Raw genomic sequence first — 26921 nt, 5'->3', positions numbered from 1 at the left:
CCCTGCTGCCACGGAGCCTCCCTCACTTCCCCATTTCCTTCCCTGCTCTGAATCAGTGTGCAGGAAAGCCTGGGACAGCTGAACTACGCTGTCCTGCAGGGAGAGCCCAACCTTCCAGGCACAATCACTGAGTTCCGGCTCTAGGTCTGCGCGGCTAGGGAGTGAACGTACCTCTGGAAGGTGACGGCACCCAAAAACATGCCTGGAATCCCCATTCCGGGATTTGTGGGAGATGGGGAGAAATGAGGGCAGCTCTGAGGGTACCACCTCAGAGCTCGGGCTGCAGCGAACCCCAAAGCTCGGAGCGGGGCTGGGGGCGGCAGCGGCTGGGCTGAGGGACCGCACGGACCGGCCCCGCCGCCCCCCGACCCCTCCCCACGGCGGCTTTGGGCTCGAAAGCCCCGCTTTGTGCGTCCTCCCGGGCCGATCCTCCCGCAGCCCGGCTGGAAACCTCGCCCCGGTGAGCGCAGCGAGGCGGCCCCGCCCGTAGAGGGGCTCCGGGGGTCACCGCACCTGGGAAGCTGGAGGCTGATGGTGCCGGAGCCCGGTGTCGACAGAGCATCGGCAAAACAGGCTCAGGGTCCTGCAGCCCTTCCACAGCCCCGCCGCACGGCCCAGCTCCAGCAGCAGCCTGCCCAGCTCCTGCGGGCGCCATCCAGGTCAGGAAGAGCTGGGCTGGGCTGGGCTGGGCTGGGCTGGGCTGAGCTGGGCTGGGCTGGGCTGGGAGGACAGTGGGTCCCTTCACCTGGCACTGGCTGTGAGAGGGAACTGCCGGCACGCAGTCCCTGTGTCATGGAGGGTGTGGGAGAGCACACGGAGTTACCCTGGCGTGACCCACCAACTGAGCACCGCCGTCACCTTTCTGGAGTGCCAGAAGTGGGGCCCTGGTGTGACTCAAGCCCCCGCCCTGGGTTTGCCCTGTACCTGTCCCTGGGAGCCACCCAGCACCCGGTGCTTGTCAACGCCCGGCTCTGCTTCCCTCCGCCCGCCCCACGCCGGCACCCGGCCCTGCCCTCCCTGCCCACGCACCTTCACTGCTGCTCGGAGCAGCGATAGAGAGCGGCAGAGCTGCCATGGAAGCCAACACTTCCCTCTGGCACAGCTACCTTGGGGTGGTCGTGTCCCGCGAGAGGCAGCGGATGGAGCATTTCCAGCGGGCCGAGGACATCCTGCTCACCCTACTGGAGAGTGTCCATGCCAGGGAACCCCGCTTCCTCGTGGAGTACGCCAGGAACCTGGAAGCCTTGGAGTTCTCTCTCTGTGCCTCTGAGGACGCTGTCGCTCTCGAGATGCCCGTGCGTATTGACGGTGATAGCCTGCGTGTGCTGGCGTGCCAGCCCAGGGACACCCCAGGCAGGCATCCTGCAGAGCTGAACACCTGCTATCTGGGAGTGTGCTCTCCAGGGACTGGTTTGGAGGACTGGACTGGTGTTGTGGATGTGATGGAGCGCAGAGGTGGTGAGGGATGCCTGCTTCCAGGCAAAATCCTCCAGCATCTGAAAGAGCTCCTTGTTTCAGCCATCGTGCATTGCCAACGCCTCTTCCTGCTTCAGCCAGGTGCGTACACTGGCAGCGTGCTTCCCAGCCAGAGCTGCCTCCAGTGCCTGCCCAGCTTCCCAGCTTGGCAGGGATCCCTATGTAAACATGCTGGGAGGTATGTTCCTGGGCATGTGGCCCACCCAAAACCTGTAGGCCAGGTGAGCAAGCACCTTGCTGTGTGCTCGGATGGGCTTTGCCCCCAGCTAAGGAAGGGGAGATGCAAACTATTATTCCCTGTCATCCCAGGGCATCAGTCATCCTCAGACATCTTCACCTGGGACTGATAGCACCCTTCTTGGTGGGTGCAGGGCTCACCCAGCCCTGCTGCTAGTCCCCAGGTAGTGTTTGCTTAAGGACTTGGTGTGCTTGGTTTACCCTAACCTCATTCTCCCCTCCACCTCTTGGCCTCCAAGTGCCCCCTGCTCCCTAGAGGAGGCTGTTTGGAGAGCGAGCTGGGAGTGTGTCAGAGCTGGACCACGACCCTGGGGCATGGGTCTGACCCTGTGAACACCCAGGCTCCAGCTGGCAGCAGTGTCCTTGGAAAAGACGTGGTGGGAGGGGACCTTGGGAAATGCCCATAGCAGTTCCATAAGCTTCTTCACGCACTTTCGTCTCCCAGTGTGCTTCTTGAAGTAAAGCTCAGCCAGGGTAAAAGGGTGACGCAAGAGGACCAGTGGGTCTGAAAGTCTCTTAACCCAGTCAAAGCAAGTCCACCATCCCCTCCTTTCTCCATGGCCAAGCCAGTGTCCTTCATCCTCCTCCACCCGCACAAAGCAATGAACCTTTCCTGATCCATTTTTCTTGGGCTGCATTGCTTTTCTTGGCTCTGTTCAGCCACCCAGAAGCACAGCTTGGTTTGATCTCATGAGACTTCCTGCTGTGCCTGACCTTGAGCCCTGCAACTCTTCTTCCTGTAAAACCACCCCAGCATGACTGGGAGAAGGGTTTTACCTGAGGAACTGCAGCCAGACTGCAGCATTGTCGAGTGGGGTGGGACATGGCCACGGGTGCTGCAGCACACACCTGGTTCAGCCTGCGGGACTGGCTGTGCTAACCTCCTCACTGCTGCCAAACCCTCTGCATCTAGGTGACATCAGTGCTGAAAACCTGCGGGAAGATGCCATGGAGCTCTCCCTGCTGATCCGTGGCAGCTGGAAGACCATTCGCTTTGACATTGTTCCTGTGGTGAGGAAGCAGCAAGAGCCGCTCTGGCTCCCGAGGCGACGGAGAGACAGTGGCTTCCCTGAAGGCAGCCTCAGGAAGGCCACAGAAGAGGCACACTTTGTTCCTGCCTCTCCCCATTGCTGGAGGTGAGAGGCTCGGCTGCATGCACAGCAGGGTGATCCTGAGCCAGGGATCTCCCCTGGCTGGCTGCACTGCTGGGTGTAGGCAAAAAGAGGTTGGGAAAGGGCGGGGACATGTCAGCAGGGGTTGAAGTCAGCCCCCCATGATGTGCAAACCCCCTTCCCTGTGTTGGAGAAAGAAATCTCAGACAAATTTCAGACAGCTCAGGGAAAGAGAGGGAATGCAACTGAAGGAGCCCCCTGTAATTATTCACTGTAGCTGCACCCTGAGTGTACAGAGGGTGGCATCTCTCAGATCCCTGCTTGGGCTTCCGAGACAAGTCTAAGCACCTGGGAGCAGCAGGGTGATGAGGTGCCTCCCAAGGTGGGCTGGAGGACAGAACAGGGCTAGGCTGACGGATCTTGCCTGCCAGCACAACTACCCAGCCCCATGGTGGGGCTGAGCAGCCAGCTGGACCAGACCATCTTTGTTTTGAAAGCAAAGTGGTCCAGATGGCTGCTTGGCCCCTTGTTGGAGAGCAACCCAGCCTCCCCTCCCTACGTGTAGGGGAGCACAACCCAACTTTACTCCACTCTTGATCCTCCTGGGAAGGCAGGAGCTGCTTAGCAGTGTTCTCATCTCACTCCACACCTCTGAAGTTCTGCTCTGCCAGAGGCAAGAGCAGGAGGTAGATCTGAGATGCTGCATTGACTGGGACCCTGTGTGTGGCATGGAGGGATCCCCACACACCAAGTCACTGCAGGAATACTCTCCCCATCCTGGAAGGATCTTCAGTGCCTCTCCCACCAGATTCCACCCTCTTCCTCCAGATCCTCCACTCACCTTCCCATCCTGAAGCTGCTCCGGGAAGTGGACACCCTGGGGGGACCCCGTCTGGACAGCCTCCGCCTGCTCGACCAGCTCCGTGACCAGGACTGGGGAGGGGAGGATGGGAAAGGCAGTCTCACCTTCAACCACCTGAAGGTAGGTTGATTCTGCTGGCTGGGACCATGGCTCTCTGGGCAAGCAGAGCCACAGCTGCTCCCCTGCACAAGAACCTGAACAAGGGATAGTGCCTGCAGTGCTTTGGGGTGTACCAGCCCATGGCTGTGCCACGAAAGGATGTGTGCTGCTGCCAGCCATGGTTAGAGGGCTTTGATCCTTCTTCCTTGGATTGAACCAGCAGCCTCCAGCTGGAGACACTTTGTGAATTCAGAGCTGGGGCTCTGCACGGGTGTGCAGGGCATCATCCCCTGGCCTAGGCTGCCTGTGTCTGTGGGATGGAATCCCTGTGCCTGGTGTGCTGGGACATGCCTGTGCAAGGGCTGAGGGTGGTGTTTCTGATGAGAAAAAAACCTCCTTTCCCCACCCAACCTGTTTTCAACATTCTGGAGCCATGCCAACTGGCCATGCTGGGGACAGCACGTGGTTGCACAATCCAGGTGTGCCCTGCCTTTTGATGGCTCTCCAAGCCAAGGGTCAAGAAGGATGCAAGGATGTTTTCTGCTTACAGAATGGCTCCAGCTCCAAGTAACCCAAATCCCGTGTCCTTTGCTTTGTGTTGCATTCTTTGATGTTTTGGGGGTAGTGCTTGTGGGGTTTTTTTAAAGAAAAAGGGCAGATGTATGTATTTGGCCTTCAGAAAAGCATCGTCTGCTCCAACCCCTGTGGATTTGGCCCCACAGTGGTTGCATGGTGACCTGCAGGGTGTGAAGGGACAGCCTTGCTGGGATCATGCCTTGTGCCTGATCCTGTGCTCTTCTCTCCGCACAGATGGTGTTGCTGTGGAGCACAGAGCTCTTCCCCTCTCCGGAGGACTGGCAGGACCTGGAAGGTTCTGTCTACCGGCTCTTGGTGATCCTTCTCCGCTGCCTGGCCACCCAGCACCTGCCCCACTTCCTGAACCCAGAGGAAAACCTCTTCCAAGGAGCGGCCCCAGATCTTGCCTCCCTCTACCATAAAGTTGAGAGCTTTGCCTGGGACCCCCAACGCTTCCTCCACTTCCATTTTGGCCTCCATGGGTTCAGTGGCAGCTGGCAGGCAGACACAGAAACCCGAGCCCTCCTGCATCTCCCCACCGAGGATGGGTCCTACTGGGACACAGCCTACTTTGACATGCTGCTCAGCCAGGTAACCCCAGCCCTTCAGCTGAACTCGCCAGGCAGCACCAGAGGCCACCTGGGCTAGGAAATTTGGGATCACTGCACTTGTCCCCACAGAACCCTCTGGCATGCTGTGGAGGCTGTGGGAGGCTGGCAGTGCTGGGGCATGGAGCTCAAGCAGAGCAGGAAGCCCTCTCCCCTCACTTCCCACCTGCCTTTAGTTTCAGGTGTACCGGATCCAGGACAGCGCACGCCGCTCAGCAGCATCCCAGCTCCTTACCAAGATCCTTCAAGAAATCCCTCAGCAGAGCTGAGTAGGACCCTGCTGCTGCCCCATTGGGGTGTCTCAAAACTCTGGGGGGGTGCAAGGAGAGCTACAGGGCCAGGGAGCAGTGTGCTGCTGTGTCATTTATCGAGGGAAGGTGGCAAGGCAAGAGAGCACATCTGCTGTAGCTGGGGGGCATACACAGCCTCTTGGCTGCCCTGAGCACTGGCTGCTTCATGGTACAGAACCTGGAGGGGGATGGCATTGGTTGGTGATGGGAAGGGAAGGGACCTGTGGTCATATCCTGCATGCAGCCCTCTGTCAGCTTGCTGAGGGTCACCATGCCCTGGTGTCAGCATTCAGGAACATATAATCACGGAATGATTATATGGAGGTGCTTTATTAAGAGCTCTGGGTGTCAGGGGTACACAGACCCAGATCTGACTCAACTTGGTTTTGTGTTGAACATGTTTTTATACTTTATCGTTATATAATTTTCATATTAATTATTAAACTTACATTGTTCTATTGTATGCATTGATTTTACCCAAGCATGGATTTCTCATGATCCCCCCAAACCCCTAACATAGTTTCTCATGATTCTTTAAACAATAATTCTATCTAATCCCATCTAACAAGTATATCATTTATCATATACTGACTACACAGGTGCAGTTTCACATGATCTTAGCAAGCACAAAGCCTAACATTTCCCAGGGCCTACTTTTAACACTTTCCCCAGGGCTTGCCAAGCCTATCTTTCTCTCTACCTCCCCAAATTTTCTATGATTTGCTATCACTAGGGCCAGGGCAAGGGGAAGAACTGAGGGGCCAGGCCATCGGGCAGTAATGAGAGAAGCGGCTTCGAGCCATGTCTTAATCTACTGAGCACATCCCTCTCCTCCACGGCCCCTGCTATCCCAGCTTCTTTCACTGTGCCTTGTCTTGCTGGGTGCTGCGGGGTCCCTGTGCTGCCAGCTGCCTGCAGCCGGGCGGTGCCAGGCCCCCTTCCCCAGGCTCCCCCTGCCCGGGGTGCTCACAGCCGGCTGCGCTGGCAGCGCTTCAGCGCATCCTGCAGGGCTCGGAGCACTCGCTCCACGTTGGCACTGCTGGAGTTGCAGCCCATGAGGCCGATGCGCAGGACCTGGAGGGAAAGGGTGAACGTCTGTGAGTGCCTCAGCAGCCCCGTGTGGAGCTGGGGACACACGGCATAGCTCCCCCGCTCCTATTTAACACACCGTTCTCTATAAAGAGGTGTCACCCCGCTAATTACGTGCGCGGTTATTCAATTAGGAGGTGATTGTGTGATTGCTCCGGGCAGTGGGACACAGCCAGCCGCACGCTGTCAGAGTGGAGGTGGATGCAAGGTTCGGTGCCCAGCCGCGGGCTGCAGGAGGGGAGGACTCTGCCCACCTTGCCCACCGTGGGCCCCAGGCCCCCAGCGATCTCCATGCCGTGGTTGTCCATCAGAAAGGCCGTGATGTCCTTCCAGTTGTAGCCCTCAGGCACCCTGACAGTGGTGATGGTGGGAAGTCTGGCCTTCTGAGGAAGAGAAGAACTGGTTTCAGTCCCACGGCCCCTGGTGACCCCAGCACACTGCCAGGAGAGAGCATCACTGAGGAGGGAGTTTTTTTTCTGGCATTAAAATCTGCCCAGGCACATCTCCAGCTGCACAGGGCTGTGTCCTCACACTGCCCCTACTCCGTGGTGCTGGTGCTGGGCTTGCCCTGCACCCACCTCCTCCTCCACAAAGAGCTCAAGCCCCATGTCAAGCAGCCCCTGGCACAGCTGGGCGCAGTTGGCCTGGTGTCGCTTCCACGAGTTCTCCAGACCCTGTGGACAGAGAGGGGAGAGAAGGTCTCTGCTGCTGACAGGGTGCCAGCATCTCCTGGCACCCACGGTTCCTCCAAGCCCCGTGGGTGCTGCTGGTGCTCCCCTGCCTGCCTGGTGCCACTCACCAGTTCTGCCAGCATGGCCAAGCCTTCCCGCAAGCTGAAGAAGCTGTTGATGGGCGCTGTGTGGTGGTACCTGCAAAACTCAAGGGACACCCACAGGGCTTTAGCTTGGCTGCAGTACAGCAGCCCCTTGCTCGTGGCCGGGGAAACTGAGGCACGGCATCCTCCCTCCTCATCACCCAGTGCAGACAATTGTGACCGGCAGCCGGGGTGATGGGGAGGCAGGGCCTGAGGCCGGACAAAGGCTGGGTGGGGAGTGGTTGCAGCCGTCGGTAACAAGAGAGCCCGCCCTCACCTCCGCGGCTCCCCGTCACAGCCCCAGTAGTTTGCCAACCAGCCCATGTCCAGGTAGAAGGATGGGGGCTTCGTCTTCCTCCTCAGCAGTTTCTCCCTGGCGGAACAGAGTACTGGGGAGAGGTGGGACCTTAACCCCACCAGCTCCAAGGTGGGATCAGCCTTGTGGGAGCGGGGACTCCCCTGAAGTGAGCACAGAGATTGGCTCCAGCTCCCAGTCACTGGCGGGGGGTGGGATGGGCTCCCCCATAGCACTGCTGCTGGGCACACTCTCCACAGCGTGGGACTGAATCAGGTGGGCTGGCAGAGAGGAGATGATCTCCCCCAGCCCCTTTGCCTTCCACCCTGGTGAGGTTGGGCTGCTCTTACCTGGCTCGCTCACTGAATGAGATGGGGGCACTGCCAGGGGGTGCGTTGAGGACTTTCTGGGACCCCGAGTACAGGACATCGATCTCTGCCCAAGAGGGAAGACAAGGCCTTAGGAACCAGAGGCTCCCAGCAGGAAAATGCCGAGCCCTCCGACCTAGCTGCAAGTGGTGGGTGGGAAGCACAAGGATGGCACACATGGCAGGTCCTACTTGTGGTCAGGCTGCTTTGGGAGGGCTCCTGGCACTGCTGATGGTCCCCAGTTTCTGGTGCTGCTAGCTAAAATGCAGGCGGAGGGGCTGATCCCACTGCTCTCTCTCCCTGTCCCAGGCATGAGCCCCTTCATCCCCTGGATGCCCATGATGGCACTGTGGCTCTTACCCTGCTGGTCCATGAAGATGGGGGCTCCCCCAAGCGATGCCACTGCGTCCACAAGCAGCAGGCAGCCATGCCTGTGGGAGGACAGAGCTCAGCCTCGTGTTCCTGCCATCTCCTCTTGCTACACCTCTGCCTGCAGCCCTGGCATCCTGGTCCCCACAGGGACTGCGTGTCTCACTGGTACCAACTGCTTCCAGCACAACAGAGCCAGAGAAAAGCCCGGCACATATAAATCAGCAGGCCCAAATCCCCAGTGGTGACATTGGGGTGCCCTCAGTCCCTGCAGGTGCTGGCCATGCACTGACCGGTGGCACAGCTCGCCCAGCCCCTCCAGTGGCTGCAGCACCCCCGTGGAGGACTCGCCGTGGGTGATGAAGAGCACCAAAGGTTTGTGCTGCACCAGGCCCTGCATGACACAGAGGGAAGGTGACCACACTGGAGGTCAGCTTGTGCCCTCTGCATAGTGGCCAGCACTCACCTGCTCGATGTCTTGCAGAGTGAAGTACTTGCCCGGGGACTTCAGCAGCTCATAGACATTGGCTCCTGGGAGGAATTTGGGCAGAGAAGAATGAGGTCTGGGAATGCTTCTGACTGGGCAGACACCTGCTCCATGGGGCAATTGGTCACGCATGAAACAGGAGCAGAGCCACCTGCCAGGGTCTGACCTCCTGCAGATTTGCCCAGTGGAAAAGCCATAAAGCCAAAAAACCATAAATGGAGCGGCATCATTCTTGGAAAAAAACAGAGTGCTCTCTAGCAGAGTGCTCTCTGATTACGTAAGCTGTGTCACTGAGCACTGTCAGGATTGGGACAGGACTGGGGAAGCACCCTGCCTTCGAGCCCAGTCCCCTCAGCCCTGCCATGCCATCTGCCTGCTCCCAGCATACCCAGCCTCCTGGCAATATCAGCGGCGCGTTGTCCCCAGATGCCATTGATGGCCACCAGCGCGGTGTCACCTTGCTCGAGCAGGTTGAAGAGGGCAGCCTCCATGGCACAGTGGCCGCTGCCACTGATGGCCAGGGTCAGCCGGTTCTGTGTCTGGAAGGCGTACTGGATACCTGCCTTGATCTCATCCATTACCTGTGGCAGCAGGACGCTGGCCAGCACTGCTATTGCTCCTCTTGCCCCAGCAGAGCTGTTCCAGCCCCTCCTGGGGGTGAGGAAGAGGAGGGGAGGGAAGGAAAGCTGGGCGGGGGCAGCTCACCTGCAGCACTTCAGGGTGCATGTGGCCCAGGAGCTGCCGAGCACCCGCAGCCTGGATGCGGCGGGGCACATTGCTGGGCCCTGGCCCGAGCAGCAGCCGCTCCGGCACGGCCAGGGGCCGCAGCAGCTCCTCCGGCGGGGGAACGCGGAGCAGGCTGGTGGCCATGGCACGATGTGCTGTCCCCAGGAGCTGAGCCCAGAGAAGAGGAGCAGTGCAGGCTGCCTGAGCAGCTGCCAGCATTGCAGCACAGTGTATCCTGTGCCAGCAGTGTCCAGTTTCCCCACGGACCTTGACCCAGAATTCAGTGCTCCCCCCTGCCAGTCTGGACTCTACCCTTGGTTGCCTGCTCTGTCTGGTTAATGTGTCACCCGTGCTATCCCTGATGTCTTGGGCCCCTCGTTTTGGGGGATATCCCCTTGCTAGTGCTCATCACTCTCCAGGTACGCCAGCCTCTGGTACTCCCAAGCACCCAGGCAGTCCCTATCTCCTTGGCCCCCACAGCACCAGGGCTAATGTTTCCCAACAGTACCCCAGTAGGTGGGATCCCTGCTCTGGGCACCTGGATCCTGTGCCATGGGGTGGTTGTGCTGAGACTGCTCTGGCACAGCTGCCACAGTCATAGCTCCTCCTACAGCAAAAGGTTTCTGTTGACCAGGGCTCCCTGATGAGGGACCTGTCTTGCAGAGGGGTGTCTGGCTGGGTGACAGGCTGAAGGAGGCTGGCCAGTGGGACTGATGTGCACCAGGGCTGTGGACAGGGACACGGACACATTCCCTGCCACAGTGAGCTGTGTTCTGCAGGCTCAGCCTGGAGCATGAGCATCCCAATGTATCCTGAGGATGCCACAGGCCCCAGGTGGCAGTTTGATATTCTGTTACCTGCCATGTGTACTCACAGCACGTTGCATCATGCCCAACCTCTGGCACATTCTTTGCCATCCATACCCTGAAATGCAAACAAGCTGCCAGCTTTAGCAGACCCATGACTGGGTCCCTGCCCAGAGGAGCCCCTCAGTGAGCAAAGCTTTTGCTCGGGATGGCAGCATAGGGGTGAGAATTCCCACCTGGCAGAAGTGGCACCAGTGGCTGCTGCTGAAGACATAAGGGACACCTAGAGGACATCTGCCCAGCAGCTGGGTGGCTACCACTGAGAGGAGCTGGGGGCAGAGGAGTCTGCTCCCACACGGCTGATGGAAGCCACAGTCAGCCTGGGGACTGCTGCCCAGCCATCATCCCCCCAAAGCCATGACGACATATCGGATGAAGATCTCCCAGCTGCCTGTCCTCTAGGAAGATTTGGGGCATGGCTGGGGCGGGGATGCGTGCCCTCGGGGCTGCCGTGGAGGGAGGGTGGCCGTGCTGCTGGAAACAGCTGGCAGCGAAGGAATAATCCGCTTTCTGCGCTGGCTCTGTGTTCCGGGCGCAGATGGGCAGAGCGGCCGTGCCCCGGGCGGCGGGCGGGGGCTCGGCGGACGGAGGAGCGAACTGACGGCGCCGGGGCCGGGCGCACGGGAAGCCCTGGCGAGGGCCGCTCCTCGGGGAACAGGGGTACCGGGGTCCGGTTTGGGGTCCGGTGGTACCGGGGTACCGGAGTACCGGGGTACCGGTGCCGGTTGCCAGGCGACAGCTGCCGAGAGCCGCCCCGCCCCGCCCCGCCCCGCCCCGCCCCGCCCCGCCCCTGCGGCGGTTCCGCAGCGCGCCCGGGGCCGGGGGATGCGCTGACGTCACCGCTCCATCCCCGAGCGCGCCCTCCCGGTCCCCGCGTCCCCCTCCGGCCGGCGGCGGCCGCCAACCAGCGCGTGGGGCGGGGACCGCAGGGGCGGGGCCGCTGCCACCCGCACCGGCACCGACACCGACACCGGCACCGACACCGACACCGACACCGGAACAGCATCGCACCGCGCGGCTCGGCCTCATGCCGGCGGCCCCCGCCCACGGCTGAGCGCTGCGCCCCTCCGAACCGGCCACGGGCACGGCCACGGGCATCACAGGTAGGGGCGGGCGGCATCGGCGCCCCCGCCGCGCCCCCCGGGGCACTGGCTGAGGGGGGAACCGGGGCTGCTCCGGGGTGGCGGTGCCGCTCCTTGTGGCCCCGGCGGGGGCGAGGCGTGGCGGGTGGGAGCGGGATGCGCATCCCCGAGGGTCCGGCGGGGCGGGGGGGCTGCGGCCGGTGGCCATTTTGCGGAGCCCCCCGATGTTCGAAGTCGTGTGGGGGGAAAACTGCCCTCGGGTCCCCAGCGCGGTGACCGCCGGGTGCCGCCCCATCTTCCAGAAGGATCCAGCCGGAGCAGGGTGGGGGAGGATGCTCGCGGACGAGGAGACGCCTCTGCTGCCCTGGCCCCAGCCAGGGTGTGAAGGGGGAGAATGCCATCCCCGCAGCCCATGGCGGGGGGCACAGGAACTCCTTGTACCCCAGAGCTACCCCTGCTCTCCCCTCCGGGGCAGATGGCTGTGGTTATGCAGCATCTTGCGTCATCATCATAATGCTTCAGAGTTAAACAGCAGCGCTGGAGGGAGTGGCGGATGCCCCACCTGGGGCTCTCGCCGCGGGTAGCTGGCAAAGATGCTGCGATGCTAAGGCTCTTCTTGGCCTCCAAGGACGAGCAGCTGTCGGTGACCTTGCGCTGTGGAGTGGCTGGACAAGGGCCGCCATGTCACTGCGGGCCAGTGCAGTGGCTGCCGGCTGTTGAAGGGGCAGGTCCCGGGGTGCAGAGCTCCACGCTTGGTCATCCAGGTCCGCAAGGAGCAGCCCTGCGCCTGACCTATTGTCTCACTCCTCTGCTTCCTTCTCCTGCTCTTCCTCCTCCTCCTCCCCCTTCAGGGGGCAGTGACCCCTCCCCTGGATCCTGCAGACCCCCGTGTGAGCCGATCTCCTGCCTGCTCAGGTGCCATGCGACAGCATCGGGGCTCGGGGAGGACAAGGACCCAGCCGAGCATCTCCCAGGCACCCTTCCCGTCCCAGCGCCCAGAGCAGCCCCACGCAGGTGGCCTCTGTGGCACTGGGGGGCAGGGAGGCAGCAGACCCTCCCCCTCCCCTGGCTATGGCCAGGGGTGTGGTGGCTCTGCCATCTCGGCATGCTGCTGCTGACCTCCATTTTGTCTGGGAGGTGGCAGCTGGCGCTGGCAAAGATGCTGCCACCGCCCTCCACTTCCCTGCATGTGGCAAGAGCTGCAGCCCCTCAAGCCCTAGGTCTTGTAGGAATCTGTTGTCTGCCCCCTCCCTTGCTACCTTTCTCCGTGCCCAGCGATGCTGGGCACCCACTGGAGCTCACTGCCTTTTCTGTGCAGCTTTTCTCTGCTTTGGGTTTGAGTGTCTGGAAGAGAGGATGGAGGGAACAGGGATGGGGGTGGGGTTACTTTGCAGCAGAGATGGGGAACACAAACCCTCATTCATCCTTACATTTGCTACCTGTAAACTGAATGTGCATGGAAATTCTCAGGGAGCTGCAAACTCTGCCCTGAAGCTTTGTTCCCCATTGGGGTGGGCAGAAGGTGAAGAGGCAATGGGCAGGGTGCCTGTGATGGTACCGGGGAAGCAGGGGCTGGATTTCATCTGAGCATGGGGGAAATTTGCCCTTGTCCTGGGCTGTCCTCTGAGCTGCTTCCCTGCCCAGCAGGTGCTGCTCTGGAGAAAACTGCACTGTCATGGCCCCTTGTCCTGTGTGGGGCAGGAGGTGGGTGAGGAGCTGGGCTGGCAGGCACTGATGGTGCCGTGTCATCTGTCAAAGTGTTCCCTGCTGCCCTAGAGGCAGGACAGAGTCCCATGGTCCCAGTCAGAGCTGGGGGGCCCCAACAAAGGGTGCAGGGGAAGGGCTCACCGTAACAAAGCCTGGCAGCTGCTGAGAATACACCGGTGCAGCCAAATGGGGCGTCTGAGTACTGAGTCACTGAGGTGACGTGGGGTTGGATGCATGCAGACAAAGGGAAACTCACCTTGGATTTCCCTCGTCATCTGCTGTAGCTGAGGGACTGGCAGCAGAGCACGTTCCTTAGCATCCTTTGGGGAAGAGCTTGGTGGTTGGTGGCACTTGGGGACAATGCTCCCTGTCTTACTGGTCACCTCTCAGCAGGAGAGGCTGGCAGTTGGTAGCCCTTGGATTTAAGAGTGGTTTCATTAGCTAATCTCTGCCCAATTAATCTTAGCTGATCCAGTTAATCGTGGCTCTCCAGGCCTTTTGCTCCTCCCTAGGGGTGGCTGGTGGGTCATAGGGGTGGGCAGAGCTAGCAGGCTTCACGGGAATTGGGGGAAGAGACGCCCTGCAGAATTGGGGGACAGGTCTAGATGTTCCTCCCGGCCCCAGGGACTTGGCTGTTCCTCTCTGCAACCTCCCTTGCGTGTAGGGTAGCCCTGGGAGGCAGCAGGGAGGGAACAGGGAGCGGGGCTTTGGTGCTGGCTCACTCCCAGCAAAAGGCTGGTCGTGGTTTATCGAATTTCTCTCGATGGCAGCAGATTAAGCAGGCGGTGGCTGCTCTGGCTGTCCCCAGGCAGAGTGAGCTGGCCGGGCTTGAGCTGCCCACTGGCTGGGGGAGCTGCCTGGCCCTACCCCTGGCCCTGCCCACTGCAGCCTGGCCCCTCTCTTTACAGGATGCGGAGTGCCCATGACCAGTGATGCCATGGGCACAGGCTGAATTCCTCCCTGCAGCTGAGCCAGGGAAGGAAAGGAGGATGAGAAGCAGCTGGGTCGGTGTCTGCTGGTGGTCCCCAAGGGCACACGATGTCACCTGGGGTCCTTGTGCTGCCGTGGCAGGGATGGAACTGGAGAGCTGCAGAAGAGCAGAGGGAAACAGTGCATTGCCAACCAAGGAAGCTGAGGGAAATGGATGGAGCAGGAAATGGAACTGGGGCTCTGCAGCAGGGAATACTGGCCAGGAGAGGAGCTCACACCCCTGGGCAAGGAGGGCCAGATGGGGATACACTGGGATGTAGCCTGTGGATGGCAGGGAGAGAGAAAAGGTCCTGCTGGTGAGAAGGACCTTTTTCTCATGGCCAGCAATGGTGGGAGTACGGGGTGTGGGGCTGACTGGGCAGAAGAAGGGAAAGAAAGGAAATCAGCACCAGTGGAAGGTACACAGCAGGATGAGGCACAGGGAAAAGTATGAGGCACATGGTTCAGAGGAGAAAACAGAGTTTCTTCATGGGAAATGATGGGGCTGAGTGGCTGGGAATGGCACAGGGGTGGGAGGGGATAAGAGCAGGGGCTGAGATGGCCCGTGGCAGGCAGCAGGTAATCCTGGGGTGGTGGGGTCACTGATGGGTTCTGAGGCTGTGCAGGAGGCAGGAGTCCAGGGATCTGACCCACCTCTTCAGAGCCCTGGTTGCTGGAGAGGCTGCAGATCTGGGGAAGGGAGCTGTCTTGGCTTGGGAGGAGAGAGAAATGTTTGACATGGACAGTTATCAGGTGCAGATGGGATTTGGCCCGGGGATGAATCCATTGTCCTTGAGTGGTGCCACAGGGAGGAGCAGCTCGAGCTGATGGCCTCGAGAAGATGGAGCCCTTCCACATGGGAATATATCCAATAGTTTCATGGGAGAAACAATTTCTTCATTCCCTTTGGCAAGCACTTCTGTTTAATTTTTCCTTTCCCCCATCCGAGTGGGGAGGCAGAGGCCACTGGCAGGCAGCAGCCCACTTGCTGGCTTAGGGACTCAAGGGAGGTGTTAAACACCTGCTTAAAATAATTCAAGCTCAAGAAAGCCTGAGACCAAATGTTTGAATTCTGGAATTTATGGGTGTGATCACTGGCTGAGCACAGTGGGAGCTCCGGAGCCATCCCAGCGGGAAGATAAGAGGAGGGCTTGGGAACTCCAACAGAAGAAGCTTTGTCCTCTGCGTGCTGCTGGACATGCCAGCTCACTTATAAAATAGGCAAAGGGTTTCTGAGAGGCAGTGCCAAGCTTGTAACACTTTCTTGATGCAAATTTTTCCACTGTGTCTAAGGTTTCCTCTCACCCCCTTGGAAACCAAACCACAGCTGTCAAACCTCAGGTAGTTTTAAGTTTAAAGCCATCTCCTTCTCTTGGGATACTTTCTATTCTGTGGATTTGCTTTTTTCTTCCCCTTCTCCCCCCTTTTTTCCACAAATTCTCCTGAATTTTTCATTTCCACTATGGAGTAAACACATGTCATGTTCAAGATCCCTCCTTACTGCTCCACTTCCTTCTGGTCATGGCCCATGTAACCAGAGCTGTGACGGTGCTCCCAAACGATCTCATTTCTCCCTGATCTCCTTCCTCCCAGAGCAAATATCCTGCTGGCACAACCCAGGCTTGAAAAGCATTAGGGAATTCACACACAACCTTGCAGGTGGGATGCCAGAGGAGCAGTTCCTACCCATTTCCTGAGAGATCCTGTGCTCCATTTTCACCACCAGGCTCAGCATGGGGAGCCAGGGAGCAGGGAAAGGCAGGAAAAGGGATAGATGTTAAAAGGCAGGAAGCAATTTTGTCAGGTCCAAAAGGATCCTGAAGGATGTAGAAGGATCCCAGTATCATTTTCTGGCCAATGTTTGAGGCTTAACTGCAGCTGAGGGAAGGTGGGAATGGCCTGCAGAGCACTGGGCATCAGTGCTGGGATGGACAACTGCTCTGGGAGATGTTGTGAGGGGTTTGTTTTGCCTTGTGAGATTTGCAATTAATAATTTTTAGCAAAAGGACTGGAAATATGATGGTAAACTAGGGGCTTCAGCTGAGTGCAATGGCCACTGGCTTCCCAGGAAGGGCTGCTGGTGCTGATACTGCACGTCTGCTTTGTGGGAGCTGAATGGGAGGCACATGCCAGCGGCTGCGCTCAACAACCGCCTCCTTTCTCAATGGAATGCCATCGCTTTCCTCCCCGCCCCACTGTGTCCTGCTGCCCAGTCCCTGCTCTGCTGGGCTGGCAGTGGAGGCAGGAGGCTCAGGTAACAGGCCTGTGGACTTGCTTGCAGATTAGGGGGTACCTGCTCAGTGCCACTGTCACTCTGGGATGGAAACGCTGCTCCTTGGGGGTTATGCTGGTGCTGGCAGTGCCTACAGGGCTCTGTCTGCTGCTGTGGGTGCCCACCAAGTGATGCTGCAGGGTCATGGAGGCTCCAGTGCTGCCCTGGGGTAAGGGCAGGGATGCCCCCTGGGACTGAGCTGGGTAGGACAGGGAGAAGAGAGAGGTAAAATCAGGGCAGATCAAGGTAGGAAACAAAATGTCATCTTTCAGGCAGAGGCAAAACAGTGCTCCCAGGAGGTTTCCTCGCACAGGCTCTCCATTCATCCTGCACAGCTGCAAGACGTGGATTGGAGTGCAAATTTTCCCTTTTCTTCCCTTTTGCAGGACAGCCACTGCTCCTCACTAGCAGGACCCACGTCCAGGCAGCGCCATGGCGGGAGCGTCCGTGAAGGTGGCAGTGCGCGTCCGGCCCTTCAACTCCCGGGAGATGAGCCGGGAATCGAAATGCATTATCCAGATGTCGGGAAGCACCACCAGTGAGTACCTCAGGGGCAGGGGGGCTTTGGGTGCTGCCTGGGAAGGAGCACGTGTGGTGTGGCCACTGCAGCAAGCTGTACCTGGCCTGCAGGGATCCTTGGTGAGGATGGCTGAAGCATCTCGAGTCGTTTGGAGGAGGAAATGTGGGGAGGATGGCAGCTTTCCATGGAGAAATGCTGTCCTACTGTTGAAATGGCAGTGGTGGGATCTACATGGCACTGAGCCCTTGGATTTTGGTGACAGTGGAAGGGGCAGTATTCCCCAGTAGGCAATGAGGGGGGAATCACAGAATCACAGGACGGTTTTGTTTGAAAGGGACATTAAAGATGATCTCGTCCCAGCCTTCCCCTACAGATCAGGCTCTTCCACATCCAGCCTGGCCTGGAAGCTGTGCATGGGCCAGCAAGTGATTTTTGTCAGCACTGCCAGGCCAGGTACCACTCACTGCAGCATGCCAGGACCCATCCCTGTTTCTCTGGGGTTCCCGGAGATGCAACAGCAGCAGGATGTAGGGCAGGGAGGAGGATTTGCCAGGGGAATGGTGTGCTCAGGGTGGGGGGTGTAGCCTGGAGGCTTGGGGCTGTATGTCCTGTCAGGAGCCTGTCTGGCCTTTGCCCCTCTTTAAATAACAGCTGCTGGCAGTGTGGTGTGGGAATGGCAGTCAAATCCCTCCTCTTTGGCTCTGGAAGCCTCCAGATGGGGCAGTGTCTAAAATAACTCCCTGCCTGCCTGCCCCCCCGCCTGGGGCTGCCTGCGTCACCGATGGTGGGTGAGACATCGGTGCCAGCCACCCCCTCCTGCAGGCTGCTATGACAACCCTGCTGGTGGGGAGAGGGTGGCACCCAAGGGTGCAGGGTGGCTCTGGGACCCCACTGGGCCCCCTGGCCACCCCAGGACTCGGGAGGAGGTATGGGAGGTCTGTGGGGCAGCATCTGCTGGTCTCTGGCATCCTGTGGGGGCTCTCCCTTCATGGTTGGACAGGAATTCTCCATCTGCCTGGGGTGCAGAGCTTCTGCCCTCATGGTGAGGAAGCCTCCTGTCCATGCAGGAGCTTCCCACCTGCCCAGGACCAGGGAATAGGTAGGGTAGATGTTCCCCATTCTGGTTCTGATGGGTGGGGGGGACCTGTCGTGCCCCAGTCCCAGTCAAGAGCATCAGGCATGCCCCACTTCCACCATGTGTTTGTTCAGAGCCGTCTGCCCCTGCTCATCCTGCACACCCTGGCTGTGCCCCCACCCCTCCAGCCCGGCCTCTGCCTGCACCAGGGACAGCAGCAGGGCTGCAGGCAGGAGCCCTTTGCTGACAGTGAGGATTTTCTCCATGAATGGACAAACCACTGGCTAATCCTCTTGGCCAGGGGGCTGGGGAACAAGTGTGGGGGGCTCAGAAGCCTGCTGCTGCTGTGGCTGGTGGAGGCAGGAGGATGCCAGCAGTGCCAGCAGATCAGGACTGTCTCAATCCCACTAGCTCCTTGCAGGGAAGCCAAAGATGACAAGTTCAAGGGGAGTGAGAGCAAGTTTTCCCCTTCCCAGGATTTTTTGCAGAGACCTTTGCATGTGCTGAGGCACGGAGGCAGGTTCTTCTCCTGCCTAGTGCACTGAGCCCCGTGGGAGGCAGCGGGGCCCAGGCTGGGAAGGGATCAGCCTTCCTCTGCTGTCCTTTTGCCTGCAAACTTCCAGCTGCCACAGCCACCCACCTGCTCACCAACACTGCTGCTTTGTTCTCGTGGTGTCCTGCACTCTGTGGGCACCATCCCGGGCACCAGCACTCCCAGCCCCTCTCCTGATGACTCCCACCAGGATGGTGTGGAGGAGACCCTTGGTTTTGATCCCACAAGACCATTCATGTTCTCTGTCTGGACCAGTGCCTCTGCTGGCTTTAAAATCTGGTGATTATTTTCTCTGATGTGGGTTCTGGGCTTTCTCCTGATTCATGCCTGCCCACTCACTGGGCTCTGCCATGCAGCTGGCTCTTCAGGGCAAGGCAAGGGACACCTCCAGAAGTTTTCCTACTTCCTGCTCCCTTGTGTCTATATTTGTCTTCACCTTCACACCCCTCCTTGCCTTTTGAATCCCAGTGGCCCAAAGCATCAATCTTTTGCAGCAGCTTTGCTAAAGTCCTATATGCCTGGTCACAGGAATGGAAAAATTCCACCAGTAGCATCCATCTGCCTGCAGGCAAATAAATGAGAATAACATGGGAAGAGTGTTTCAGCTCAAGGCATGCCTCCTCTTGGGATACTCCCTTCTCCCCTGTGTCCCAGTCTCTGGTTTCCCTGGGCAGCTGGGCAGCTGCAGCTGGGATGCCTGGAGCCACTTGGTGCCATCCCCAGCTGCTTCTCTGCCCTGTGCCCAGCATGGGCTGGCACTGGGACACAAAACAGGCACTCCATCCTGCCTGCTCCACCACTCATTTTTGCTCCCATTTGTTGTGGTCAGTGTTACCTTTGCAGGGTAGAGACAGACCTGGGGAGCAGATGGCACGGTGGAGCTGCCAGGCTGAGCGCCAGGAGCCATCAGAGATGCTCCATCCCACTTCTTGCACAACCTCTACTTCTCTTCACACTGCCCTCAGCACAGCAGCCAGGCATTGGCAGGGATCAGGAATGGGCTGCCACCATGGCTGCCCATGCTGCCCGCAAAGATCTGCTCTTCCAGGGGCCTTCACATCCCTGTTTGCTGCTGCAGGATTGCCAGTTGTAACTTCCCAGCCCTTTCTCCTGGTAATTAATCCTCCTGGATCACAGCAGGTGTCCAGAGCATTGGAGTCAGGCTGCCTGCAGCAGCACCTCTTTGGTGCCAGATCTGGGCTTCTGTCCATGCTAAGGAGCATCTCAGAAGCACCATGCTGTGGTTTTGTGGTCAGGGCTGGATCTTGACCCTGCTTCCCACCCTCCCTCAGTCTGCCTCACTGCTGTCTGCTCAGATCAGAAGCGGTGGACCCTTTCCAGGGGAGCAGAAGGCGTATCCATTGCAGTAATGGAGGAGGGATTCAGAGCAGAAAGCATCTGTATGTGCAACACTACACACCTGGGCATCAGACACCAGGGCAGTGAGCTGCACCATGCCTGGGGCTGCTCAGGAGGACCCCAGCTGGAATCAGGGGTGGTTCAAGCCCTGGCTGACTGAAGGGCAGAGCAGGCTGGGATGGAGAAAGCTCTGGCTTATGGCTTCTTCATCCTTGGTGGTGGCAGGGAGCAGCTGGGGCAGTGGGCACAGAACTGTGCTGCGCAGGCCTCAATGTCACTTCATTGTCACCTAACATGGCTGGTGGCTGAATCTCGTGATTACCCGCTGGTTTGGGTTTCTTCTGATGCATCTGTTGTTTCAGAAAAAAACCCACATCATAAATACTCTACAGGAGGAAAAAAACATCGCATGAGGAAGAGCAGTGATGCAGTCTCCAATTTCCATAGCAACGTCCTTTTCATCAGGGGATGACAAAAGCAGACTCTTGTTTCCGCTGCTGGTGTGACACGAGGCATTAATCACCCTGCTGGGGCTGGGGACCTGGAGAGGCAGGAGCCAGAAGGGCTCCAGGGGAGCCCTGATGGGGTTGCAGCTGCTCCCACCCCACAGGTGCCAGCGTGGGAGCTTTGGACACACCGGCCCAGCTGTGGGGAGAGGAAAGCTGTGACCCTCCTGTGCCAGTGCTGGGCTCCCACGGACAGATGCCACAGCAGGAAGGAACCTGAGGGAAGGAGTCATGTCCCCCTCACTGTGTCCAGCAGGATGTTTGGGCAAGGCTCTGTCCTGTTCCTTGGGCTCTGCTGGCCATGGCACCAACTTCCTCTGTTTTCACATTTTAGGGTCTGGGGGTTCTGGACCCAACTGCAGAGCTGGAAGAGTCCCAGTCCACCTTCCAGGACTGTTTTGGACTGAATCCCATCACCCTTCATCCCTCCAACATGGAGAGGGGGACAGGGGGGTGGGGCAGGGGTACCATGGATGGCTGGTGGCCTCATGTTCCCATCTGTTTGTCCTTAGCTATCCTGAACCCAAAACAGCCCAAAGAGACACCAAAAAGCTTCAGCTTTGACTATTCCTACTGGTCCCACACTACGGTAAGCATTGGGAGGCCTGAGCCCACCTCGAAGGCTGGGCTGGGGAGAGGCAGGAGGGCCTCCTTGCCAAATTTCTCCATGTCCCCCTCCTCTGTGCAGCCTGCAGACATCAACTATGCATCCCAGAAGCAAGTGTACCGGGACATTGGCGAGGAGATGCTGCAGCACGCCTTCGAAGGCTACAATGTGTGCATCTTCGCCTATGGGCAGACAGGAGCTGGAAAATCTTACACCATGATGGGCAAGCAGGAGAAGGACCAGCAAGGCATCATCCCACAGGTATGGCTGGGGAAAACTACCTGTCCCCCTCATCCCAAAGGGATGCCCAAAGGAAAAGCAGAGCTGGGAGGAAAGAGGGCGGCAGGGTGGGAGCGAGGACAGGTTTTTTCAAGGTCTAATATGACACTACTGTGACGGTGAGCTGGCATGGCTCTGCCAGAAGGGGGTCAAGGAGGGTCATCCAGGCACTCCAGGAATGGGTGGATTATGGTCTGGCCACACAAGGCCGGTGTATGTGAGCACCAGTGGCCCAAGTGCTGAGCTGCTAACCGAGAGCTGCTGCATGCTGGCCCAGCAGGGCACAGTGGGGATCTGGGCATGCTGATTCTCCATGTCAGCATGGGGGGGCTCTGCCAGCTCCCCAGGAGCCATTCCAGCTGGTTTTTGAGGTGAAAAGGTAGAAATCCCTGTATCCTGGGCACTCCAGGCAGGAGCATCCTGCTGGTGGGGGGCTGAGCCCGGCTCTTCTGTCCGCAGCTGTGTGAGGACCTCTTCTCCCGCATCAATGACACAACGAATGACAACATGTCCTATTCTGTGGAGGTAGGCACCCCTCTGCCAGCCCAGACCAGCACACTTCCAGCCACTGGCTCCACAGGTTGTGCCAGTGTGCAGACCCCTCTCTGGGGGTTGTCTGGGTGGCTCATTCTGCTAGCTCTGCCCGTGCCCTCTGCTCTAGGTGAGCTACATGGAGATCTACTGTGAACGTGTGAGGGACCTCCTCAACCCCAAGAACAAGGGGAACCTGCGGGTGAGGGAGCATCCCCTTATGGGTCCATATGTTGAGGACCTTTCCAAACTGGCTGTGACCTCCTACAATGACATCCAGGACCTTATGGACTCTGGAAACAAAGCCCGGTGAGTTGAGGAAGGAGGAGATGGGCAGGGATTGGGAAGCTTGCAGTCACTTCTAGAAGGTCCTGCTTAATTTCCTTACTTCACCAGTCCAGCTGCTCTGGAAGTGGCAGTCCCCTCCTCACTGAGTATTGGGTAACCCCCCACTTGCTTTCAGCTCACCTTCCTCCTACTTTCCAAGTGCACTGGAGACAGCAGGAAAAAGCCTGAACTTGTGCACATCTTCTCCCAGAGTACTCTCTTGTCCTCTAGACTTGCCTTCCTACCATGTACCCATGAGCCCTGGCCCCACCACCAGCCACTCCAGCATCCCTCACAGAGTGTCACAGCTCCCTGTCCTACTCTCCCTGCAGCACAGTGGCTGCTACCAACATGAATGAGACCAGCAGCCGCTCCCACGCCGTGTTCAACATCATCTTCACGCAGAAGCGGCACGATGCCGAGACAGACATCACCACTGAGAAGGTAAGAGCAGGGCCTGAAGGACTCAGGGGAACCCATGTGAATCCAGAAAGAACTTTTGTGTTCTTTCATCAGTGCCTGGGACAAGGTGGTGCAGCCTGGTGGAGGATTGGAGCAGGAGGGGGATAAGTCCCAGGCACTTTCTAGGCTCGTGGTCCCTTGAGGGACCGGCCCCTGGACAGGATATCGGGCAGCTGGTACCCTTCAGCCCTTCCTGCAGGGATATTAGCCCTGCTCCTGAGCAACTCCCACGAGGCAGAGCCCACTGCTGCCCTTAGAGCAGTGTCATCCTGCAAGAGGTTTTGGTTTCGTGCTGGGCAAGGTTTGCTGTGTGCACAGGGCTGACAGCCTCCCCTCTGCCTGCAGGTCAGCAAAATCAGCTTGGTGGACCTGGCTGGGAGTGAGCGAGCGGATTCCACAGGCGCCAAGGGCACAAGGCTAAAGGTGAGAGCTGACCTGAGATCCCCTTCTGCTGGTGGGGACACCATGTCCTCCTCCCTCCTCCCTCATCCCCAGCCAAAACATCTCCTTTCCTTGCCTGGTTCCTTGCCCACTGTGCCACCAAAAATCCTTGATCAGATTATTTGAAAGCTGCCTAGTGCCAGTTTCACCAGGGTCCATGAATCCCAGCTTGGGGGTGCTGGTTACCTAGTAAGACTAGCTGCTCTTTGCCCACACCACACTGGATATTCCACATTTTCTCCTTTAATGTGGCTCTGAAATGGGGCCTGACATCTGGGCTTTTCCTCTTCTATCCAGGAAGGAGCAAACATCAACAAGTCCTTGACCACTCTGGGGAAAGTCATCTCTGCCCTGGCTGAAATGGTTGGTAGCTGGAGAACAGACAAACAGCAGCACTGGGGGGAAATGGGCTCGGGCCAGCAGGGATGGGCTCAGCTCTGAGGGATGGAGCATCCCAGCTCCATGGGATGGAGCATCCCAGCTCTGAGGGGTGGGCAGACACATCCCAAGCTGTCTCTGCAGCTGGGACAAGCTGGGCTGCTGAAGATGCCATCTGCAGGGGGACCTGTGCCACTCTCTACTTGAGGGCCAGGGATCTGTGGTACCAAGGAAAAAAGCAGCTCCCTTCAACAGTCTCTCCATTTCCTTTGCAGGATTCGGGGCCGAACAAGGTAGGTGCCCAGGCCAGATGGAGAAAGAGGTGTTGGTTTTGAGCACAGTGTGAGTGGGTAGGAGTGGGTTGCAGGGTGGTTTGGGAGTGAGACTGCCTGGAACTTGAGCCATCCTTCTCCTGGGGGCTGGAAGAATGTTCAGCCTCCTCTTCCCTCTGGGGCTTTCAGTAGCCAGCCTTAAACAACCCTCCCAGCTCAGGGCATGTCACAGGCAGGACCTATTTACCTGGGCAAGGTTTCGGTGCCCGGGAACAGACATCCTGCCCCAAGTCCCCATGGCTGGGGACCAGCTATCACCTTCCCTTTCAGGAGAGCAGACAGCTTGACAGCCCTTCCCTTTGCTTTCCATTTTTCAGAACAAAAAGAAGAAAAAGACAGACTTCATCCCATACCGAGACTCGGTGCTGACCTGGCTGCTGCGGGAGAACCTGGGTGAGGACAGGTGGGAGGTGTGGTCTGGTGATGGGTGTGGCTGCCAAGCTGAGTGGGACAGGGGGCACAAGGACCAGCGTCTCCCTCATGGCTGTATCTCACTGGGCAGGAGGCAACTCCAGAACTGCCATGGTCGCTGCTCTCAGTCCTGCTGACATCAACTACGATGAGACCCTCAGCACACTCAGGTAGGAAGAAGTGCCCTTGTTCTCCCTACAGTGAGCAAGAACAGGGGAGGCTGTCTGAGGCCCAGGCACATGCTCTCTGTCCCTGGCTGGGGGTGTACTGTGGAGAGAACCTGCAACCCCAGACCAAAGGCCAAAGGATTGTCCCGGCACTGGGATCCTCCAAAGGATCCCTTGCTGGAGGGGCTCTGCAACACTTTTGCTTGGCCAGCAGCTGGGGTTTTGCCCCTGTTCTCACTGTTGCTCAAGACCCTGCTCTTCCCTAGGTATGCTGACCGTGCCAAGCAGATCCGCTGCAATGCTGTCATCAACGAGGACCCCAACAACAAGCTCATCAGGGAGCTGAAGGACGAGGTGGCACGACTGCGAGACCTTCTCTACGCCCAGGGCCTTGGGGACATCATTGACAGTAGGTACCATGGTTGCTCTCTGCCAGTGCCTCCAGACAGCGATGGGCTGAGGTCCCGCCAGCCTGCAGGGCTGATGTCCCCACAGCCTCCCTGCATCCTGCTGCACTGGCCCCACAGCAGCATCATGCTGCCTCTGGTGAGCCCCTGCACGCATGTTCACAGCCCCCAATCCCCTCCTGTTGCAGAGGGAGCTGCTTTCTGCCCAGCAAACCTTCCCTTCTTCCCTTCCACCCACCATCTTCAGCATCCAGCGCCTGGCAGAGGTGCCAGGAAGGTGTTACTGGGACTGCACAATGCCCATGGGCTCCCCTCCCTGTGCTGTCTGATATCCTACTGAGATGAACCCCCTCTTGTTCTGTTCTCTCTGTCTTACCCCCGCTCCCTGCCCTCTCTTTCTCTCTTAGCCCATCCTGCTGCGGGAGGATCCAAATGTGTGTATTCCCCATCACTGGTACTCTCTGTTGCTTCACGGCTTTTTGGAGATGTGGGGTGTGCCCAGGGGCACCCGTGCAGCATGGGGAGGGCTCCCACAGCAAGGCCCTGCTGATGGAGCACTGTGTGCCTGCAGGCTGCCCATCCTCAGGGAGCTGCCACAGGGGATGTGGTGCCAGAGTCGTGGTTAGCACCTGGGCTTGGGCTAGTGCTGAAGGGACCAATGTCCTCCCACTTGGCCGTGCCAAGTCCACACGGGGACCTCCTCCTTCATGCTGTTGTGATGTTTCCTGTCGCTGCTGCTGCTGCTGCTGCTTCTGCTGGTGCTGTGTCTCACTGGGACTGGAGCCTGGCACAGCCCGTGGGTGGGATGGGATGGCGCTCTCCTGATGAAGTGGTGGGTGGTGGTGGCCAGGAGGCTTTGGCCCATGGATAAGCACTATGGTCCCATCCCACCCAGGGTCAGGCAGTTCAGCCAGGCTATGGCGAGCCTGCTGAGGAGACAGGGGCCTGGTTGTCCCCTCCTGGCTCAGCTGCCCTGGATGTGGACTAATGGAGATGGGTGATTAATCCTGCACCTGCTGACCTGTGACCTGCCTGCCTCTGGCACACTGTTCTGAGAACCAGTAACTCCTCTGGGAGGGCTGGAGGAGCATCTCCCATACCTGGGTCCTAAGCCACCACAGCTGACTCTTGGGGTGCCAGCTGGCAAGCACCACTGCCTGCAGTCCTGGCTTCGTTCTCTGTCTGCCTGGCCGAGGTGCTGCTCCAGCAGGCCATGGGCTTCCTTTGAGCAGACCTTGTGAGGGAATCCTGCAGCTTCTCCTGCCCTGTCTGCCTGACCCCGTTGTAGGGCAGAGGGCCACCCCGTCTCATCCCATTCCCTTCCCATTCTCTGCTCCCAGATCTTGCTTATCTGGGAAGGGAAACCCATCCAGGCCGTATGAGATGGAGAGCATGACAGAGGCAGTGGCACATACTTGGAGAGGACATTTGATCCCAGACCTGATGGATGCAGGACCTGAGGTTGCAAAAAAAGTGTCCCTGGGAGCCCAGGCTGGCTGCTCCCAGCATCTGCTTCACCAAACAGCCCTGTTCCCTGAGGGGCTGCCCAGGCTGGGGAAGAGAGTGCCTGCCCTTGCCCTGTTGCTGTCTGTGCTGCTGCGCTGTTGCCTGTGCCTTTTCCTGTAATTTCTGGCTTTTTTCTCGATGCACCGGCCACTCTTTTTTTTTTCCCAACAGCTTTTCTTGTCTCTGTCTTTCTCTGTCATCCTGTCTGTGTGTCTTTCCCTGGCCCATCCCTCCTTCCGCGCCCATAGATGTGTCCGACTTTGAGAACAATAATGATGCTAGAGGGGCAGAGCTGAGTCACCGCCATGACAATCTCTCCACAGTGACCAATGCCATTGCTGGGATCAGCCCCTCTTCCTCCCTCTCTGCCTTGTCCAGCCGTGCTGCCTCGGTTGCCAGCCTCCACGAGCGCATCATGTTTGCTCCAGGCAGCGAAGAGGCAATTGAGAGGCTCAAGGTAAGAGGCTGGTGCCCTGGTTCCCTCTCCCTCTCCTTTTCCCTTTCCCTCTCCCTCTTTTCCCTTTCCCCTCAGTGCAGAGGGGGCTCAGTGTTTTCTGGAAGCCCATGAAGGGTGACCCTCATGGGAAGCAATTACTTGAATGTGTTCTTGCAGAATGGACAGACTCAGAGCTTGCCCAGACTGAGGGTTTGGGTGTTGTAGGGTCATCCTGGTGCTGCCTTCTGGGGGATGGCTGCCTTTAACCTGTGGGACGGCTGCTTTGGGCTTGGGATGGGCATTCCTGTCATGGGAAGAGT

General features: G+C 58.6%; 3 protein-coding genes across 4 annotated transcripts in view; 2 read left to right on the top strand and 1 right to left on the bottom strand.

Moving 5' to 3' along the window:
* Window positions 1-1035: 1035 nt before the first annotated feature.
* Window positions 1036-5274, top strand: MAB21L4 (mab-21 like 4). Its single transcript, XM_058844484.1, has 5 exons — window positions 1036-1557; window positions 2627-2849; window positions 3654-3807; window positions 4597-4953; window positions 5147-5274. Exons 1-5 carry the CDS (start codon window positions 1074-1076, stop codon window positions 5237-5239), a joined length of 1311 nt encoding a protein of 436 aa, XP_058700467.1. The 5' UTR covers window positions 1036-1073; the 3' UTR covers window positions 5240-5274.
* Window positions 5275-5343: 69 nt separating this feature from the next.
* AGXT (alanine--glyoxylate aminotransferase) lies at window positions 5344-9689 on the bottom strand. Of its 2 annotated transcripts, none has more exons than XM_058844486.1 (11): window positions 9388-9689; window positions 9071-9263; window positions 8662-8726; window positions 8489-8577; window positions 8187-8257; window positions 7809-7893; window positions 7441-7536; window positions 7149-7218; window positions 6928-7023; window positions 6604-6732; window positions 5344-6334 (listed from the first exon to the last, which is right to left on the bottom strand). In XM_058844486.1, the coding sequence occupies exons 1-11, from the start codon at window positions 9625-9627 to the stop codon at window positions 6227-6229; spliced, it is 1242 nt and encodes a 413-aa protein (XP_058700469.1). In that variant the 5' UTR covers window positions 9628-9689; the 3' UTR covers window positions 5344-6226. The 2 variants fall into 2 exon arrangements, with proteins under 2 accessions (XP_058700469.1, XP_058700468.1); XM_058844485.1 differs by having other exon boundaries at window positions 8489-8589; window positions 9388-9687.
* Window positions 9690-11098: 1409 nt separating this feature from the next.
* KIF1A (kinesin family member 1A) overlaps window positions 11099-26921 on the top strand; it is a 41808-nt gene continuing 25985 nt past the window's right edge. Inside the window, exons 1-14 of the mRNA XM_058844295.1 lie at window positions 11099-11377; window positions 16691-16842; window positions 20830-20906; window positions 21006-21185; window positions 21663-21728; window positions 21865-22043; window positions 22394-22505; window positions 22869-22946; window positions 23262-23327; window positions 23618-23635; window positions 23992-24067; window positions 24177-24255; window positions 24519-24661; window positions 26489-26622. Of these exons, the coding sequence (XP_058700278.1) occupies window positions 16737-16842; window positions 20830-20906; window positions 21006-21185; window positions 21663-21728; window positions 21865-22043; window positions 22394-22505; window positions 22869-22946; window positions 23262-23327; window positions 23618-23635; window positions 23992-24067; window positions 24177-24255; window positions 24519-24661; window positions 26489-26622 (1314 nt within the window). The 5' untranslated portion in view covers window positions 11099-11377; window positions 16691-16736. The remainder of the gene's footprint in view (window positions 11378-16690; window positions 16843-20829; window positions 20907-21005; window positions 21186-21662; window positions 21729-21864; window positions 22044-22393; window positions 22506-22868; window positions 22947-23261; window positions 23328-23617; window positions 23636-23991; window positions 24068-24176; window positions 24256-24518; window positions 24662-26488; window positions 26623-26921) is intronic.

Source organism: Poecile atricapillus, chromosome 8 (genome assembly GCF_030490865.1).
Source record: "Poecile atricapillus isolate bPoeAtr1 chromosome 8, bPoeAtr1.hap1, whole genome shotgun sequence".
NCBI classification, from domain to species: domain Eukaryota; kingdom Metazoa; phylum Chordata; class Aves; order Passeriformes; family Paridae; genus Poecile; species Poecile atricapillus.
The sequence above is the reverse complement of the archived record's forward strand: the minus strand, read 5'-3'. Positions and strand labels throughout refer to the sequence as shown.

Excerpts from the sequence above, each read along its gene's own strand:
- MAB21L4 (XM_058844484.1), top strand. The coding sequence starts at position 1,074 with ATGGAAGCCAACACTTCCCTCTGGCACAGCTACCTTGGGGTGGTCGTG. Across the intron at positions 3,808-4,596 it reads TCACCTTCAACCACCTGAAG|ATGGTGTTGCTGTGGAGCAC; the intron begins GTAGGTTGATTC and ends CTCTCCGCACAG. Across the intron at positions 4,954-5,146 it reads TTGACATGCTGCTCAGCCAG|TTTCAGGTGTACCGGATCCA; the intron begins GTAACCCCAGCC and ends ACCTGCCTTTAG.
- AGXT (XM_058844485.1), bottom strand. The coding sequence starts at position 9,627 with ATGCTGGCAGCTGCTCAGGCAGCCTGCACTGCTCCTCTTCTCTGGGCT. Across the intron at positions 8,258-8,488 it reads CTGGGCGAGCTGTGCCACCG|GCATGGCTGCCTGCTGCTTG; the intron begins GTCAGTGCATGG and ends GTCCTCCCACAG. Across the intron at positions 7,024-7,148 it reads TGGCCATGCTGGCAGAACTG|GGTCTGGAGAACTCGTGGAA; the intron begins GTGAGTGGCACC and ends CTCTGTCCACAG.